Source organism: Astatotilapia calliptera, chromosome 3 (assembly GCF_964374335.1).
Source record: "Astatotilapia calliptera chromosome 3, fAstCal68.1, whole genome shotgun sequence".
NCBI lineage: Eukaryota > Metazoa > Chordata > Actinopteri > Cichliformes > Cichlidae > Astatotilapia > Astatotilapia calliptera.
The window spans coordinates 76,694,340-76,714,167 of NC_137424.1; the positions used below are offsets into that span (position 1 = coordinate 76,694,340).

The 19,828-nt window shown below is 40.3% G+C and overlaps 1 protein-coding gene and 1 long non-coding RNA gene across 2 annotated transcripts; one reads left to right on the forward strand and one right to left on the reverse strand.

The window, feature by feature from the left end:
• The first annotated feature begins 1,776 nt into the window (after nucleotides 1–1,776).
• Nucleotides 1,777–6,792, forward strand: LOC145425857 (putative C-type lectin domain family 20 member A). Its single transcript, XM_080299263.1, has 5 exons — nucleotides 1,777–1,822; nucleotides 4,945–5,328; nucleotides 5,427–5,780; nucleotides 5,866–5,954; nucleotides 6,038–6,792. Exons 1-5 carry the CDS (start codon nucleotides 1,783–1,785, stop codon nucleotides 6,161–6,163), a joined length of 993 nt encoding a protein of 330 aa, XP_080155389.1. The 5' UTR covers nucleotides 1,777–1,782; the 3' UTR covers nucleotides 6,164–6,792.
• Nucleotides 6,793–14,350: 7,558 nt separating this feature from the next.
• LOC145425865 (uncharacterized) lies at nucleotides 14,351–14,973 on the reverse strand. The gene is made up of 2 exons (XR_013906625.1): nucleotides 14,671–14,973; nucleotides 14,351–14,539 (listed from the first exon to the last, which is right to left on the reverse strand). It is a non-coding gene; the product is annotated as an uncharacterized LOC145425865 (long non-coding RNA).
• Nucleotides 14,974–19,828: the final 4,855 nt, after the last annotated feature.

Here is a 19,828-nt window from a genome sequence, read left to right on the forward strand (position 1 = left end):
TATACATTTAATCCCTTTAGGTCCGGGTGTAGTAAATACACCTTTGGCACACAATTTTTTGTGGCAGCAAATAGTTTGACAGCTTACTTTTTCCCCCAGACCAAAGAACCTTCTTCCATGCCTTTGGTCGAACAAAAGGCAACACTTTCTCTTTTGTCACTGCATAACAGAAATTTTTTTATTTTTTTTGCGTAGTAATTACGACGTGTATTTTCCTCTCTATGTTGCTGTGTATGTTTCTCCATGCTCCTCATTCTCCAGGTTATTTCAGTCTATTCCTAGTTTCTTAGTTTCTGGCTTTGCAGTTCTTTACTTCTTTGTTTCTATATTCCAGTTTTTCGTTCTGTTTTCTTGTCCTCAGTTGTTTGCCACAGTTCAATAAAGCGGCCTTCTTGAGTTCACTCCTTTGTTTCTGCACTGGGTCCTCTTCACACCTGCCACAGCAACTCTACATGACAGAACGACACAACCACACAATGGAAGGATATGAAGGACATGATTTTCATAGTGGAGCGACCAGTGGCTGAAAAGGCCCAGTCAGGAATACTGGAGATCAGTCATTCACACACTTCAATCCCTGGTCTCCAGCCTCCCCTGGTTACTGGACTCATTACATCCACTAACATTGGACTTTTTATCCATCACACTTCACCTTGATCCATCTGCTATGATAGCCAACACACCTTGGCCTCTCTTGGAAAGAGAGCCCTGATTCCAGTGCTCTCCATCACAGCCAAAGTCGTTCTGTTCTCTAGCCTCCTTTCCACTGCCTTGCCCTCAGGTGTAAACTCCAGCTCTGCAACCAGTGCAGCCTGTCCAGCAAGCTCCTGCAGCTGTCTCCACTGAGAGTTCAGCCGTGTCAGTCTCCTCCATCGTCTGCTTGGAGCTCAGGTGAACGTATCCAGCCAGCTACAGACACGACAGCACGGCTTGATCTGGAGAAGCATCCTGAGCTGACTGTGTGCCCTCCACAGTTTAAGCTAGCTCTGTCCTGCCAGAGGTCTCCGCACCGTCTGGTCCTGTTTCTGTTCCCCCAGAGGTTTCCACACAGGTGGGAATGGTGGAATTTGGCACCTTTCGCACCCGACTCATCTCTCTCATTAACCAGGCTCGTCAGTGAAGAGGCTTCTCCTTGCTTTTAGGACTTGAGGTGTTACATGTGTATGGCTACTCCACTGTCTGACTGTACTGATTCATAGTCAGTGTCACCCACTCACCATGCGACCACCACCTCCACTTGGCGAATGACTTTGAGCTAAAAGAACAAAATGATATAAGCACTTTATTTCCTGGTAAGATTTCCCTGAGATTGGGTTTTAGTGGGGATAAACTTAATGTATTATTATTATTTGCTAACATCTATTATGTATTGTTACCATAACTTCTACTGAAACTCCCTTCGTCATTCTCATTTGACAGTAAAATATATGAAAAGATCAAACAATGACCTCTTTAAAAGTCAGCTTCACTCAACAGATGAAGAGAAGATTGATGGGTAAGTTATCTAGCATAAATATTTCTGGTAATCTCACTGAATATTGAATTAATTTGACATAGAGACACTATGATGTTTTGTGTATGTAACTTTGTAAGGATTGTAGAGAAAATGTAAATATTAAAATATTCTAAAAGTATTGAATACAATTATTTTGTAAATGTGCACTAAACTGTTTATTAACAACTTCTTTTACTGGGAACGTAGTATACCGGAGAGAAGGAACATTAAATAATAAATATGGTACAATACTAATGATGACTATATCCATGATAGAGAAGCCAAGAATGGAAGAAACCAGTTTACTGCTCATCCTGCTGCTCTCAGGTCAGTAATATTAATATCTTAACTCTTGGAACTTTAGCCAGTAAATATACTAAGAAACATTTCATTTTAGATTACATGTAAAAAAAAATAAACAATGAGTTTAATAACACATCAAGGACAGATTAAGAAAATCTGTACCTTCTCATACCACAATAGCTGCATATATTTTGAAATATGAGTTTGTTGTCTTGTCTTATTTAGATTTTGATTCATTGAATGGCTTTTTTGTTGCTACATAATATTCTATCTATCAAACCAACGACCATCTTTGAATACAGGTGGTGACTTTCGACACCAACTGTGTGCCATCTATAATCCAATTTTGAGATCCTTTCTTAGACGCTTTAACACCCACTCACATCCTGGGCCATCTGACCTCAGTAAATCACACGGTAGGGTGGGGCTAGGTTTCAACTAATATGATTAGTGTCCGTTAGATGATTGTGTGCATATGTTGACATACAGATGCTTGGGGTAAAAAAGTAGTTTAATACCATATTTTTTGGACAATCCTGTCATTTTCTCAAAAATCAACAGTACGCCATATAATCCAGTGCATCTTATGTGTTCATTCTGGTTGTGCTTACTGATCTCAAACCAATTTTATGTGCTACATGACACTCAAAAATCTGTGAAAATGTATAGTTTGATTTTGCTAAGCTACGAAGCTGCATCGCTTGATGGGTTGTCGGACCATGGAGACTACTGTACTCAGGAGCCTCACGGAGTAATACGCACTGTGCTTCAACATAATATTACCGTATTGTGTGTATAAGGACCCCAAAATGGCACCAGTTAAAAGACGCTTACGAAGCGGATTTCAGACTCAAGGCTATCAGTCACGCAGTAGAACATGGGAATAGAGCAGCTGCGAAGATGAAGAATTAGATGGATTTGTGGAAGAGGAAGGAACTACAAAGTGAGTGTATTGAACTGTATTTTATGTGTTACAACTGAACAATGTTGAGTGTTATGGTGAATGAATTGGATGAAGACTGATCTGCCTGTTCCGCCTTAGAATCGAGTGCGCCTTATGGCCCATTCAACTTAAAATAAAAGCCAGAAAGTACAGGCTTTAAAATGTACTCAGAGTAAGAAAGTAATCGTTTTTTTGAGAATGCTTTGGACATTTATTTTTGTACAAAGCTAACTGAACGTTATGCTATATTAATAAAATGATATTACTGCATGGTAATAGAAATATGACCTGATCCTGGTGGAGGGGTTTGTGTGTCCCAGGGATTCGAGGGGTAAGTGAGAAGTTTTACTGAAAATCGCTTCAGTCGCATCGTTCTGTGAAAGTTGAGCTGTGTGGCAAGCGGGGATAACGAAAAGAGGCAGCTTTAATACTGTACAAAACTCAAACAACAGATACAAAATAAAACCTAACTTTAAATAGCAAACTAAGAACTGGGAAGCTGGAAACTAGAAAAAGAACAGAGGGAGCGAGAGACACGACTTGGAAAAAGAGGAATAATCATGGAGACAGAACTTAACATGCACAAGAGACATGACAGACTACGCATGAAGGCACAAAAGGGAACTAAATGAAGAAGAACATAAGAAGTTGAACCTAAAGTGAAACTAAATGCATGATTGATTATATTAAATGTTTCTTAAGATCAAGAAAAATTCTGTCTTATCTATAGCATTTGTTATCTCCTCGATTTATTCCTATTGATGTTGATCTTTTCGATATAAATCCATACTGTCTGTCAGAAAGTTTTTAGTTTATCTGAGAATTTGTCTAACCGTTTAGTAAATAGGATTTCTAAGATTTTGGAGAAATGTGGTCGTGCAGAAACAGGCCTGTAATTTGTGAAGTGGTGTCTATCCCCAGTTTTACACAGCACCACAAATGTTGCTATTTTCATTTTCTTAGGTACTTGACCGATCTTTACCAAAGTTGTATTCACATCTGTACTCATAGCTCCAGTGTAAGCTGAGCGTCAGTATTTATCCAGCTTATCAGTGTTTCTGATGACCAACATTTTGGCTTCTTTTGGCATTCCATTGAGATTATTGAATACTTTACAGTTTGTGGTCCACGTATTTTGAATTTTTCCCTGTCATCGGATCCCATCAGACTTTTTTTTATGCGGTGCGTCTTTTAGTGGTGTGCGATATTGCATACTTTGGTATCGATTCAATAACAAGAAAATATGGACCAGAATCTCTGATACCGATGCCGATACTGATACTTTTCAATATATGAGGTGGATGTGTCCTTGAATTGCTAAATCTCAATTAATTTTCATATGTTTTTTGTGATGTTTCCTTTTTTATTATTAAATAGTAAATAGTAGTAAATAGTATAAATAATATGTAAACAACTTAACCACCAAAGCGTCTAAGTCACATCAGTGAAAGCAAAGTGTGCCTGCTCTGCGCTGACAGAGGAGCAGCAAGTCCGGTGACCTACCTTTTTGTCCTGCCAAAACCACAGCATTGCAAACAAAAGCGGAACTTAAAGTAAAGAATCGATCTCACCAGGCTAGTATCAATCCGATACCAATGCGAACTTGGTATCGATACAATGTATATATGGATCGATCCGCCCACCACTACCATTTTTACGTTTATTCTTAACAAATCTCATAATGATGGCGTATTTTAGGGCTGGATTAATAAAAATTGATTTCCTGATTCAAATCGTTTTGAGTTTGAATAAGGCAATATCGATTAATTAATCCTGAATAGATTTTTACATATAAATCTAATTTGCCAGAAATATCAGAATCTCAGGTTAAAGCTTACAAAACAATTTCAAAAACCACCAAACAGGTAAAACAGAAATTGAGAGCAGGTAAATGAATTCTGCAAAAACGCCGGATACGCAGATACGCCGTTGGGTGCTGAAAGCCGACATCTCACAGATTCTGATGCTGCAGGTTTTGTCTCTGTCTGACCAAAGTTCACTGAAAATGAAAGAAGCAAAAGTTAAATACTCAAGTAAAGTACATATACCTGAAAGTTCTACTTAAGTTCAGTTCTCACCACTTTTTGAATTTCTACAGTATGACTACTCAGATTTAATTTTAATTTTTGTAGATTTGCATTTGTTATTGATTCATCTACAAGCCAGTTTCACAGATAAAAAGACTTTGTCTGATTTTTCTCAGGAGGACTTTCCACTCTTCCTCCCCACTCCAGAGAATACCACTTTGTAAACCAGCTGATGACCTGGACTGAAGCTCAGAGTTACTGCAGAGAACACTTCACTGACTTGGTCACCATCTACAACAGCAACATCAACCAACTGCTTGTGACAATGGCACAAAATATTGATGACTGGGCTTGGATAGGGCTCTACGATGATCTTTACAGCTGGAAGTGGTCCTTGGAGGGAAAACTTTTTTATGTTGGCAGTACACATGAATTTTTGATCTGGGCTTACGGCCAACCAGACTGTGTAAATGCAAATGAATACTGTGTGGTTCTTCAGGGACAAACACAGATGAATGATAGACCCTGTGGAGATTCTCACCCTTTCCTGTGTTACAATGGTAGGAAAAAGATTTGTTGCCATAGTTATTTATACAGTTTCATGTGACTCATAATTTACCTATTTAAAAGAAAAAAATCTCTTTTCAATATTTCACAGCCAGCAGTACAAGTTACATCTTAGTGAATGAGAGCCGCTCCTGGTCAGCGGCTCAGTCGTACTGCAGGACATACCACACAGACCTGACCAGTATAAGAAGCAAAGAGGAGAAATCCAACATCACGCTCACTTTGAATGGATCAGGGGTTCAGTATGCGTGGATTGGCCTCTACAGGGATCCCTGGGCCTTCTGGTCTGACAACACAACCTCCACATTCACTAACTGGAAGTCTTATCCTTATAAACAGCCTAATAACTATTATCCACCTGAGAACTGTGGATCAGTTTATTTAATGACGGGGGAATGGGCTGATGGCTCCTGTGACTACATGCAATATTTTTTCTGTTTCACAGGTGAGGTTCAGAATGCAAACACTGTAAGATCCTGTCATCATGTAAAACACTAATGTTTGTGTTGTTATATGTGGTTCATTTTTAGCAGTGACAAAGCAAACAGTGGTGAAAATGAAGCTTAAGTCAGAGGCAGACATGCACAGCACAGAGATCCAGCAGCAGGTTTCACAGCAGGTCAGCAGTTCAGTCACCAACACAAACTTGACACAAGTTCAAACTATGCTTCATGTTTTTCATCATCTGCACATTTTGTCCAGCTGTCAGGCCTCATGCTGTCAGAAGGACTGACAGACTTCACGATTCGTTGGAGGAAAGTCCAGAGTTACCGTGACGACCAGCCGAAGAAGCAGGATGTGGATGGCGACTGCAAAACTGAAGTCTGACTGGACTGAACCACTTCATGTGTGAAGTTAATAACATGCTGTGCTGAGCTGTCTCATCCTTTAAATCTTTCAATATTTCAGAGTGTAAAGTTCCACCAACAGCTCATTTGTTCAGCTGCAGTTGTAGTTTGGTAGAAATTCTTAAATCAGAGGTCCACTCACTAGTTTTCCTGATAGGCTCTAGTCTCTTGTTTTGTTTTTCTCTTTCAACACTTTAGACACTGTCCTTCTGTGGACGTCACTGCACAGGTTTGTCTGTGTGCAGTTTAATAGGATCCATAGTTCTGTTTCAGTCTGACAGCAACCTCTGCTGACTTAAACAAATGGTGAAGAAAACAATATGTCATGTTGGCAGAAAAAAAGAAGTAATAGAAATACAAATAATCCAAAATCTACAAATTAAGACACTATGTTAAAAAAAGTTTATTAGTTTTTGCATTTTTGTTTGTTTCATTAGCTTAGCTGGAGTTAATTTGGGATCATGAAAATGAGGACTAAAATCGTGATGATTTCACTTTTTTTCTTTTGAACTTAATGTGTGGTGTTGGTGATTTGAGTTTATTTTTCTATTTATACATTTATGAGCTCTTTGTGGGTTTTTACAATGAGTAATAAATCAGGTAACATTGTTACAGATCCATGAACATAAAAACTCTTGACACTAAAGTTTTTTGTTTCTTTAGTTTTTTTCTCTCTGTGTGAGTTTGAGGTCCATGTTAAACTCAGACGTATTCAAATGTAAAAGGCCTTAATGTGATTTCTACAATCTAAAAAAGAGCAGCTGTAGTGGAAACAGGAATGCTAAGAAAAGATACCTGACTTAAAACTCCAGAGAACCTTATATATGTTTAGTTAAACTGGTGTTGGGATGTCTGTTATATGCATTTTGCACCTATGCTTTATAGTAAAATTCTGTAATATATCTATACATCCATATGTAAAATATATAAACTGTTCATCAATGGTAGTAAAAGGTCGAATCCCAAGGTTCCTGCTCAGGCAAGAAGTCTGTCCCAGAGTGAAAGTTGAGAAGCTTGAAGTCTCTGATAAAAATCTTCTGTGTCTTTATGTCTACAGTCTTTGACTTAAAGTATTACCCACAGTTTATAGTCTTGTGATGTTAACCAACGGTTAACAAGGGCAATCATGAAAGCACAAGGGAAAAAAGCCAAACTTAAATAAGCACAAAAGAAGAAACTAAACTCTTAAATCCTTGTGTCGACTTGGGATTTGGCCAAATACCACCCCTATAGGAAAATAAACTGTAATGGATTAAAAATGCATTGTTGTATGTCACCGATGATCAATAAAATAAGATAAAGACCTTGAACTGTTCTTTTTTTGACTTCTAATTTTTTTCAGCTTATACTTCACTTTATAGAAGATATATGACAGAAGACTACAGAAAACATCTTATTGTTGTACTTACTCACAGACCGACACATTAAAGCTGTCCCCATTTCAAATTGTTGACTTTGAGGTTTTCTCAGTATACCTGATGAGAGCTGGCTAAACAACAACAGCAGGTTATAAGTTAACATTACACCCGCTTATATTAGACTTAAGTTCAGGGCCGTGCAGAGATGTTTGAAGGGGCAAGTGCTTAAAGTTTAAAAGGGGCACACAAAAAGGGGCTGCTGCTGCTGATGACAGTGCTGTAGGGCAGGGCTGTGTTGATCTCAGAATGTAGACACCATAAAGTCTCACAAATCGTCTTCATAAATACACATTCGTTAATCGTTTATTAATAGGACCTTTGAGCTCAACGGTAATTAATTAGTAGTGGAAATAATTTCTGGTACGCGTTACAGAAATGTAGCAGTGACAATAATATTGTATGTGTTAGGTGCGGCTGTGTGCAGGCAGGAATAGGACCCAAGGTGCAGACTCCGGAGACAGAACTTAAACCAAAAACAGCTTTAATGCTGAACTCAAACAAAACATAACTGGAAAAAGGTCAAAAAAACAAACTAACACCGACGGATTGACAAAACACACAGCAAAGTAAACGGTAGATCGCAACACAGACACCAAGAAATACAGGGCTTAAATACACAGAGGGAGCAATCAGGGAATGGGTAACAGGAGGGAAACACAGCTGGGGCAAATCAGGCCTAACGAGACAAGGGGGAAGCAAAACCAGACACATTAACATCAGACATGGACTTTCAAAGTAAAACAGGAAACATAACACAGACTCACGGGCAGGCACTATAACAAAGGGAACAGAGACGTGGGAACAGGGCAGACACAAACACTGACTGAACACGGGATATGGAACTTAAGATACACATAGACGCGAACTAGACAAGGGGATGCAGGTGATAGGGGAGACAGCAACTAAAGAAGACAGAGAACTAAGCCATAAAACAGAACTCAAAGAAACCAAAAACTAGGAAGTATACATAATATTATAAACTCAAAAACCCTGGGTCGACGACCCAGGCATCCTAACAGTATGCTGTAATCGTACTGGGCAATTAGTGATACAAAAAAACTGTTTTACCCTGTGAATAAAAGTATATGTTTTTGTCAATGTGCCATGGTAATAACAGAAGCGAAACACAATATTGTGTCAGGACAATTTACTATTTATGCACAATAAACAAAGGAGCATAGCGCGACAATTTCTGTTCAGCGCCAGACTTGCTTGTAACCTATATCACCAATTATGTTAAGAAAAATGACGCATTAACTACAACAGAAGACTGACCTTTGTGGAAATGCTTGGAGCAGACTAACCTGTGAGCTGGAGTGTTCTGGGACGTTATATTTTGTCTTTGAATGGCTGCAATCCAGGCCACCCGTCGCCTCTTTGTTACTTCGGAAACATGGCTCGAACAATTTCTCTTCAACGACGTAATCCGATAACAACCGATCTCTTTACTCGTCGACCTTCCGTGGCTGTCATGCGACCGGCTATTGCAGTTAATAATACAACAGCTTCTTGCCATTTTTTGTTTTTCTTTTTATCGCTGTTTAACTGATTTCAATTGAAAGCCTGCGTGCGCTAGTACCTCTTGCCATGAGTTCCCAGAATTATTTGCAGTTTTACCCCTGAATGATGTCACATTTTCAATCTCTATTGTTCTTAGCCTCTCTGATCTTGTCCTTTAGTAACACCTGGATCTTCCTCACCTCCTCTTTGTTGCCCCCTCTGAAAGCCCTCTTCTTGTCGCTGAGGAGGGCTTTGATGTCCTTAGTCACCCACGGCTTGTTATTTGAGTAACAATGAACAGTCTGAGCTGGAACAATGGAGTCGGTGCAGAAAGTTTTGTAGTCTGTGATACACTCAGTAAGCCCATTGATGTCCTCGGCGTGAGGCTCACAGAGTGTTTTTGCCAGTCGGTCACCTCGAAACAGCCCTGTAGTTCTGCTATTGCCTCCTCTGACCACCTCCTAACAGTCCTGGTGGTCACAGGTTCCCTCCTCACAATTGGCACATAGCGGGGGGTGAGGTGAATCAGGTTATGATCTGACCTACCAAGTGGGGGGAGGGAGGAGGAGGAGCTGTATGCATCCTTGACGTTAGCATACAGTAAGTCTAAAGTTTTCTCTCCCCTGGTGGGACAGTCCACATATTGTCTGAATGTTGGTAGTGTATTGTCCAGTGATACATGGTTGAAGTCACCCGAGATGACAATAAAGGCACTTGGGTGCTGAGTCTGTAACCGAGCTATGGCAGAGTGGATAGTGTCACATGCAGCTGTGGGGTTAGCAGAGGGAGGAACATAAACAGCCACCAAGATGATGTGAGAGAATTCCCTGGGTAAATAATACGGCCTGAGTCCAACAGCACACAGTTCAATGTCCGGGCAACAAATCCTTTCTTTGATTGTTATGTTGGCAGGGTTACACCACCAGTTGTTAACTCTAACAGCAAGCCTACCTCCTTTCCGCTTACCGCTAGCGATGCTGTCCCTGTCCGGACAGTGTGGAAGCCTTCCACGGAAGCATTCTCATCGGGAATGTCCTGGTGCAGCCATGATTCGGTGAAACACATCATGCTACACTCTTGGTATTCCCTCTGACTCCGTACCAGTGCTGAGAGCTCGTCGATTTTATTCAATAACAATTGCACATTTCCCATTACTATAGATGGCAGACACGGTTTATACCTCCTCCTCACTTTGAGCCTCCGCTGTCTCACCGTCACCTTCTGTCTTCTCTTCTCTCCTTGACCTCTGCATACCCGATGTGTTTTTCTCCAAATTTCAGCTGGTACTTCCGCGGGTCTGGCCAGCGAGCCGGCCGGCATCAGGGCGATCAGCTGATCTCTGGAGTAAACAGTCCAGAGTAAACACTTCAAGTCCTTGAAGTGCCTCAAGGACTTCAAGGGCTTGAAGCCTATATAGCTGCCCGTCATTGATAGTGACGGGCAGCTATCAATATGGAAGATGATAAATGCACATTGGCCCTCTTGATGGGAAATTTGAGTATTAAAAAAATAACAAGACAGAACAGTCGACCAACATAAAGTATAATGCACGTTGTGCAAAAGGGAATTTTCTTTTCACCGAAGCACTTCCAGCTTAAAATATCAAATTGATGTGAACTATACGTTAATTGGGGATGTTGATAGGACTTTGGCTAACGTGTCACCCAGCTAGCGACAAACCACACACGGAGCATCAGGGACTCAGTAAGTCTACCTCGGACATATTGACCGACACAATCGCCAAGTGGATTACAACAAACTACAGGTCTATTAATATTGTTGAGAACATGCGCTTTACACAGCTTTGGTTCCTGGTTTCAAGGACTTGAAGTGTGACAGAGAGAGAAAGGATAAATGTTTATAGAGTTTTTTTTATTAACATGAATGTTCAAGATGTTCAATAAACATGTTAAATGCGCATATTCAAGTCTGTTTGCTCATGCAAAATGCGATTAATCTAGAATAAAAATTAACAATATTTTATCTGGATCAATCAAAATTAATCTACAGTAACCCTGTGATGAATCTGATTAAACATTTTAATTGTTTGACAGCATTAATATATATTATAAATGAGTGTATACACAGCATAATCTCCAGTGTTAAATTAACACTAGAGAGTGTCTATATGGGTCCACTCTGAGTGTTAAATATAACACTGAGTTTCTATTTTTTTAAAGTAACCTAGTCAGTTTTGAAGATTAACAATGACTAACACTGAGCAGTGCTGATTTTCTAACACTGGAAAATAACTCAAAATGTTAGAAATATTCCAGTGTTAGAAAATCAGAACTTCTATCAGATCCATATAGACACTCTCTAGTGTTAATTTAATACTGGAGAATTTGCTGTGTAGTTACCTATTAGTATGTAGGGTTTTTTTTTTTTTTTTTTAGTTTTATTTCATGGGAGAGTATCTGTGTTAAAAGACTGAAGCAAACTATTCAAATTCTCCTGTGTTTATTCTGCATTTACTCCATTATATTACATAAATGTCAGTTGCAAGCTTAAATATAAAGTTGAAAAAATGTAATAGCAACAGGGTTTTGATCAAGACATTGCAATTAGTCACAAATAATTACAGAAAATTGTGTGATTAATTAGTGCATTTTTTAACTATTGACAGCACTAATTTTAGTCCTCGAAGAGGAGTGGCGGTACTAAATAGAAGTAAAAAAATTGAAAAGAGGAGGGAGGGTGGCACGTAAACAGCTCTTAGAACTGAGGGTACATATATAAATAAGTGGAAGGAGCGTGTTTGGAGGCGTGGTCGCACTCTCTCTAGAAGAGACGACTTGGGGGACCCAAAAGGAAAGGGGCAGGTGCTCAAGCCCCCTCTGCACATGCCTAAGTGTCATAATAAAATCCCAGTTTCCCTCTGATAAACAGTTTCATTACTTTTTTTGCATTATAACTCACTAAGTGTCAGAGTCCACCAAAGTTAAATCCACTTTGAAAAACATGAGCCTTCCACAGATAAGGAAAAACCTGCGGCCTGGATCTCCTCCATACCTGCTTCATGCCCTGGAGGACGGGGCTGTGGCCCCCCACACTCCCTAGCAGATCATTACATGGAGAAACCTTTGGAATACAAGCGTGCTGATCCACACAGGTATGCACACAGGTGTACACATGGGTGTTCACAGACACAAACTACACCTTTCTTGGCTGCTGCCTCAAAGCACATTGTGAGCTGTCTATCTTGTGTACTGCACAATAACATTTAATATTTAGTATCTACTGTTATCTACTGCTAGCTAGTTTATTGTGATGGTGCTGTATTTATTATGTTGCTCTTTTTTGTTTGTCTTCTCTTCTGTTTTTTTTCTCCATACAGGTGATCCAGGTGTTTTGTTTGTTTTTCTTTCTTCCCCCTTTTCTCACATCTCTTCTCCCCTCTATTTTCTTTCTCTCCCTCTCTTTCTTTCATTCTGTCTCCTTGTCCTATCCCCCAGTCATGTCTGTCCCGTCTGTAACGACCAAAAATAAAATAAAATAAATACATAATTATAATAAAGGTCAATCAAATGGACCAATATGACAAGGCCATGATGATCCACTTGGTAAAGTAAATCCGCTTGGCATCTTTCTTGGCCTTATGACGACAATTCTGATGGCTAAAGATCCAAACGGTACACACAAAAAAAAAAGATAAGGAAAAACTTCCACAGTACTACAAAAAGACCAGTGAACCGAATCTCCATGCCAGGCTCATGCAGTTGAATTGAGAGTAGTAAGAAAACAGTTGATTGTAGTGTGTTTCTACACCTGTCTGGACCAGATCCAGATCAGCCCACAGTTTTTCCCTATCCGTGGAAGCTATCAGTCCACAGTTTACTGTTCACACTGTGAATGTGGTTAATGCAAATGATCCAATAAATCGGGCTAAAAATGCCAGAAAAGTACTGTTATCTGGGTTTTATTCACTAATTTTAGTCGTTTTTAAAGCAATAACATGATATCCATTTGATGATTCCAAACATAATATGGGTTTTATTTCTAAGCGCACACAAAAATCTTCTTTATTTAATCATTGATTTATAATTATTAATAAAAAAAATTATTTAATGAATTATTTTTTTAAACACGTTAAGGTGCCTTTACCTTTCTGGGGCAGTGTTCTGGATTTACCCGCTCACAGTTAGACCACCAGTGACTGATCAACAACAGTAGACACTCCTAGATACTCACCTGTTTCTAGTGATGGGCAAAGTGAGGGTTTGTGAAAAGCTGAAACATTCAAAGTGTTTGTGCCTGATCAGACAGTAAAATACAGAATGCTGTGACTGTGATGATCAGTGAGCTTCAGTAAAAGCCTCCCCACTGACCTCCCTGCCCTGTGAGGCAGGGCTCCCTCCACCACACTCCCTGCCAGTGGCTGATGTCCCCACCTGCAGGTGCATTGGTGGTTTACTGTATCTGGGGTTGGTTGGGTCTTTACTGGCCCACTCCCGGCAGCTGCTTGGCAGGGCCTGGGCTGTCTGGCTCTATCGAGTCCCTTCTGGGTTTCGGAGGGATGTTGGGTCTGTGTGCATGGGGCTCGGTCTGCTCTGGCGTAGCCTGCATACCTGTCACTCCTCCCTCTTTCTTAGGTTTTGGTTTCCATATGCCCTCTGTTCTGTGTCCAGTCTGTGTCTCTGTGTTATATTTCCTGTTTTATTTTGATAGTCTGTGTCCTATGTTAATGTGTCTGGATTGCTTCCCCTGTGTCATTAGCCCTGATTTGTCCCAGCTGTGTTTCCCTCCTGTCTCCAAGTCCCTCATTACTCCCTCTGTGTATTTAAGTCCTGTGTTTTCCTTTGTATGTGTCGTGATCTCCCTCATTCTGCACTGTGTGCTCTGCCAGTCAGCCCTGTTTTTCTTAGATTATGTTTTCTAGTGATGGGCAGATGAAGCCCCATGAAGCACTGAAGCTTTTCATCCAATTGGTTCACCCCAACGCGAAGCTTCATGAAGCTTCATTTGCTCTAGCAGGACACCTACTGGACGTAAAAATAATAGCTGGCATGAATTTGAAGAGTGTGGCCTTTTGCACACAGCCTGTAAATGTCAACAACAAAAGGAGTGTGTAAAACATGTATATTGTAGTGATGGCAGTATACTGTGTATATTTATAGTGGCAGTATGGAAAATGATTATTTGGAAATGCTTGAAATGGAAATGATCATTTACTGTGAGGTGAGGTGTGGTTGGGGTGTGGACAGTGGTTGTGCTTTTGTAACGTTGAGGTATGGACAGCTACACACTCCTGCCTGTTCACATTTTATTCTGTAAAAACTAAATTTTCACTGCTTTTATGACCTTTTTAGTGGGGAGAACATAGCTAGGATTTAATGATTTAACAAATCTTTTGAATCCTTTGTCCTCCACAATGCTAAATGGCTGGGAGTCCTCAATCACCATGCTGACCAGGTCTTCATCTATTTGAGATTGTTCTCCTGAGGAAAGACAATAAAGATAAAGCACAAATATAAATATCACACACGTAACTTATAACAGTTGTATAATATTGTTATATCATTTAGTAACATTACTGCATCCTATATTATCATTGCATTTGATGGCTCACCTGGTCTTGCTCCACGATCGGTGTCCCCCTTATTCTCATGCAAAGCTCTGTAGTGCCTAAGCATGGATGAGGTGTTGCTGTTATATCCCAGCTCCCTGGCACATAGCAAACACTTCACCTTGTACAAAAGTCAAGACAGCTCAACATAAATTGTATTGCACCATCAGTATCATGAAAATACATCTTCTGTAGAAATTTACATACCTTGTTGGGAGGAATAAGATCAAAATGTTCCCACACAGGGGAGGACATCCTCCTCTTCTTAGCTGGCTCCATTCTCTCCTGACTTTCTCTCCTCACTCTCATAAACCTCCATACGGTCTCCAAACTCTCACTAACCGCAACTCTCCATCAAACACCCACATTTTTGAATGAAGTCTGAGGGGTTTATATCGCTGTCATATCTCGCGGCAAAGTTCGAACCACTTCATGAACCAGTCGCGTGGTACAGCCGGGCAGCGAGGCTTCGGACGTCATCATTTTCAGCTCCTCCCATAAATGAAGCAAGCCTCGATACGCGCTTCGCGGAAACGCCCCCTCCATTACTCGACACACGCTCCGAAGCCTCGATACAGAACGTCCCATCACTAATGTTTTCGGTTTATTTGGTTTTCTGTTCTTTTGCTGTGCAGCAATAAAGCTGTGGCACTTTTGCCTGCTGTGAGTCTGGGTCCAACAGTCCTGCCTGCTCACAGCCCTCACTTGACAGTCTTCAGGGCTCTAGACTAACATTTTGCCATGGTTGCACCGGTGCGCCTAACTTAATAAAAGTTAGGCGGGGAGAGGGGACACTTGGGCAGTACATTTATTGCAGCATATAATGTGTTTTCTGGATACACTGCTGCTTTTTCAGCATTCAAAGATTGATGGCACCGTGTCAGAGCACTGGCTATGAATTTCAGACAGATCAGGCCTTAACTTAACAAAAAAGTTATCAATCGTTCTTTTCATCTTTTCTCATTACCCACAGCTACATCCACTTCTCTCAGGCCTAGACTGCTCACTAGGGCTGGGTATCATCACTGATTTCTATAATCCATTCGATTCCGGTTTTCAAAGTCCTGATTCGAATCAACTTAGCCTCAAACAGTCAGAGATATTATAATTCTGATCATTTATCAGTACTGATACATGTGAGACTTCAGCAGAGGTGTGAGCATCACAGCAGATGTCTTTGTGTGAAAGTAACTGAGAATAAAACACAGAAAAACATGAAGGAGATTTTTCTGGTCTGGCCTTTTATAGCAGATAACCTTAAAAATATTCTGCAATATTCTGTAATTTTTCTGCATAATTTTAAAAAGTTTAAATGTCTTCAGTACTGAACAGCAAAAATTAGGTTTTCTTGTCCGAGGTCATTTAAGTGAAAAAAAGAAAAGAAAAAGACAGCAGCCACAGCGCTGTAAACAACGGTAGACTGGTGGGTAATCTGAATAATGCAGATTGGAGACGGGAAACTGTTCTTGAAGTACAGAGAGAGAGATGGAGAGAGCTAGCTGTGCATGAAGTGTAATTTTTATCGTGGTGGAAGCAAAACAGCAAAACTCAGAGGGAATTCATGACAACATTGATCAAATATGAAGCGCAGTTTGCTGCTTCTTTTGCTGCTGGCTCGGTGAATTTTGGTTGGAGAGACAAAACCTGCAGCTCAGAATCAGCGCAAAAAGACGTAAACACAGAGCGGACCGGACGCATCAGGATCACTGAGCTCCGACAGCGTGTCCGTCTGCGGGCCGTCGGGTGAGAAAGCCGAGAAAGACAAAGTTGATTCTGATGCGTCGGTCCGTTCTGTGTTTACGTCTTTGTGTGGAGTCCGTGTACCTGCTCTCATTTGCTGTTTGGTTGTTGTTGAAATAGTTTTGTGAGCTTTAATCTGAGAATCTGGCGTTTCTGGCAAAACACAGTTATATTTAAAAGTCAATTCAGTATTTAATGAATCGATATCGCTTTATTCAAGCTACTCACCTCCCTCTTCCACCTGCACTTTCGACTGGACCACACCAATCAGAGAGGTCCCGCCCCTGACTATCTCTGATTGGTTTAGTCCACGATAGGGGCATAATGTGTGTCTTTTGTTGACCACACGGAGAGTTTTAGAGATTTTTTTTTTTCTTAACTGAACAGTTGGTTGCTCTGGTGCGACCAAATATTCTCACCACTGAAAAATTTGGTCGCATTTGCAGCCAAATTGGTCGCACTCTAGAGCCCTGGTCTTTTTTGCGCACATCTTTAAATCCGCTTAGCGACCTCTGACACATGAAGAACCTTAACTTCCTTAACTTCATACTGTTGTGGATGCTGTATCCTGTATAACACTGGCATGATGTTTGAGTCTGCAGTGGTGGCCATAATGAACCTGCCTCCTGCCTCCACTATAACCAGTGTTGGTTATAGTGAGCGTGCCTCTTTATAAGGTATTCACACCAGAAAATACGTAATTTATAGGTGTATTGCCTTGACAGTGTGAGTCGTTGTTATAAGACATAAAACCCATCCTGAACATTTGTTGACCTGTATAGGGCGCTCTGTGTAGTATTGCATTAATTGTACACTGGGATTTGTAATTTAAAGATTTATAAACATAACTGTAACCAGAAGTTTTGGTCCAAGCTGACTAATAGATCCACCTCCCGTTTTGCAATAGGAAGATGTCATGGTTCTGGGTCACCTGAACCAGAAGTTTGAGTTTCTTGTCTTTTGGTGTCATTTTGTATTATATTGCAGTTTAGGTTCATTTAGTAGTCTTGAGTTTATTCTATGTTTAGTTTCTTTTCCATTAGGTTCCCTTTGTGTCTTTGCCTCTGTGCCCCTCTGAGTGTTTGTGTGTCCTTGTGTCTTGTTTCCCTTTCTTGTTGCCTTGTTGCCCTCCTTGTGTTTCATTACGTTTCCCCAGTCCATCATGTCTCTCTCTCACTCATGCTCTCTTGTCCCCCCTCACTCCTCTCATTCTCTCTCTCATATCCCCTGGCTCCCTCTCTTGTCTTCCTTTCGTCCACTTCTGTGTCAAGCTCACGTGTCAGTCTGCCACTGTTTACCATTTTGTTGTGACAGTCTTGCATTACATGTTCATTGTGTTTCAGTTTTGCTCCCTCCTATAGATCATGTTTAGCTGTGTTCCCTCCTGTGGTTTTGTTTGTCCTGCATATCGATCTTCCTCATTTTCCGGTTGTTTGTTCTGTTTGTAGTTTAGTTTCTAGTTTCTCCTGGTTAGTTTTGTATTATTTTCTGTCTATGAGTGAACCTATGTTTTTTTATTTTATTTAAGTCCTGTCTGCCAGTCTCCATCTGGTTATAATCCTGCCTGCCGCACACAGCAACATATGACAGGATATTGATTCATCTATTTTGAAATTCTGTTGATATTCTAAAGATCTATTCTTCTTACTCCCATATTCTATAACTAATCTATTAAATGGAATAAAGTCTGTTCCTTTAAATATATTTTCCAAGTATTTAATTCATTTACAGTATGTCAGGTTTGTTCCCGATGGGTGTACATTTGCATGGGTTTAATGAACGCTCATTTTTAGAAACTCCCACCATGGTTTCAGCAAAGAGCTGATGTTGATGCTTTTAAAGCGTACATGCAGCTTGATGTTTAAATTGATAAATGTTTGGTCCAAAATCTCTCTATTATTGAATAGTTCCTGTTCTACATCTAGCCAGGGCTCATCTAAGACGCTTTGTTTTTAACCACCCTGAGATGAACTGTAGACTGTTGGCTAAGAAGTAGTTTTGAAATTTGGGCAGATCTAGTCCCTTATCATTGGTCTTTTGTAGTTTCTTTATAATATACAGGGGTTGTTAAAATAATTTTGAAATACTGGAGTAGTGCATAGATCTAATTCAATCTGGAGATGGTTCTCAGGATCATTGAGAGTAAATAATGGATTCTTAGCAAAACCAACGTCCTCACAGAAAACACAGATGCTGTCACTGCTCCCATTAGCTCGACCAGAAGGGAGGTGTGTGCTGGTTCTAAACAGGCCTAAAAAAAGAGGTCTTCTACTACCTGCAACAAGTGGAGCAGATGCATTTGTAGAGAGCACCAGGTCAGATGCTGCAGGACACACACATGCGCGATTAGACCCAGTAGGTTTGGCCACAAGATACTTTGCATTACCAGATGATTTTTAAGTGTTTGCTCATTCAGAGTTAGTTCTCTGTCTCATATTGGAACAGGGAATTAAAATACAGTAATCTTTATCTCATAGCTTTCACTAGACATTATCAGCCTTGGGGGCTAATTACACTGCCGAAGCTTTTCAATCACTTGATAGTGAACTTGATTTAATCTGGAGGATTGTTAATGAGAATAGAGCAGCATTTGAAGCATTACCTACAGTACAGGGAGGAGTTTGTGTGATAATAGGTGAAAGATGTTGTACTTATTTGACCTCAGAAGGCACAGCTAATTTGACTAGGGTGAATTAGGATTGATTTGGAGGAAATTCAAAGCAGTATTATTAAAGGTGAATGAAGGTGAATGCAGATGCGAGAGTAACTAGAGGATACAAGGACAACAAAATCTAAACGGATAATTTTAACCTCTTTAAAGGAAATTCCTTGCATGTCTTCTGGGTTCTGGGTTGCTGCACCTATTATAGAGGTCATTATCATAGTTTAGTGTTGTGGTCTGCCCATCTTAAAAGCAATAATACTGAAATCAGTCACGAAAACAACCTTTTTTCAAAACCCTGTCAGGACGGTACATGTTTATGCACCACCTGAGAGACCAGGAGGACTCTGAGTCTACAGTTTGAGATTCTTCGGTAGCCTAAACTAAATGAGACGTTGTTATAATTAGTTAAACATTAGCATAACAGCATGTGGTGGTTATACTTAGAGGCCCCAAAATGGGTTATTAGTTATTATTAGTTCAGTTTAATTAGTTAAGCCCCCATAGTTGGTCCAAATAGAGTTAATGAGGCCACAGGAGGTTTTCAGTATTTGTACCCTGTGACTTGAAATGTTTACGTAATGGTGCCAGCATGTCTGGGGAGGCTGATATCATGAGGTCCTGGTAGTGAGGACCCTTTTAGCTCCAAACACATGGGTGAGGCAACTGTATGGATGGGGGTGAGTAATCCAGGGCTGAGCTGGACCCAGATCTCAAACCATCTTTGAGTTTCTCTTTTTATTGTCTCCTTCCTGAGCG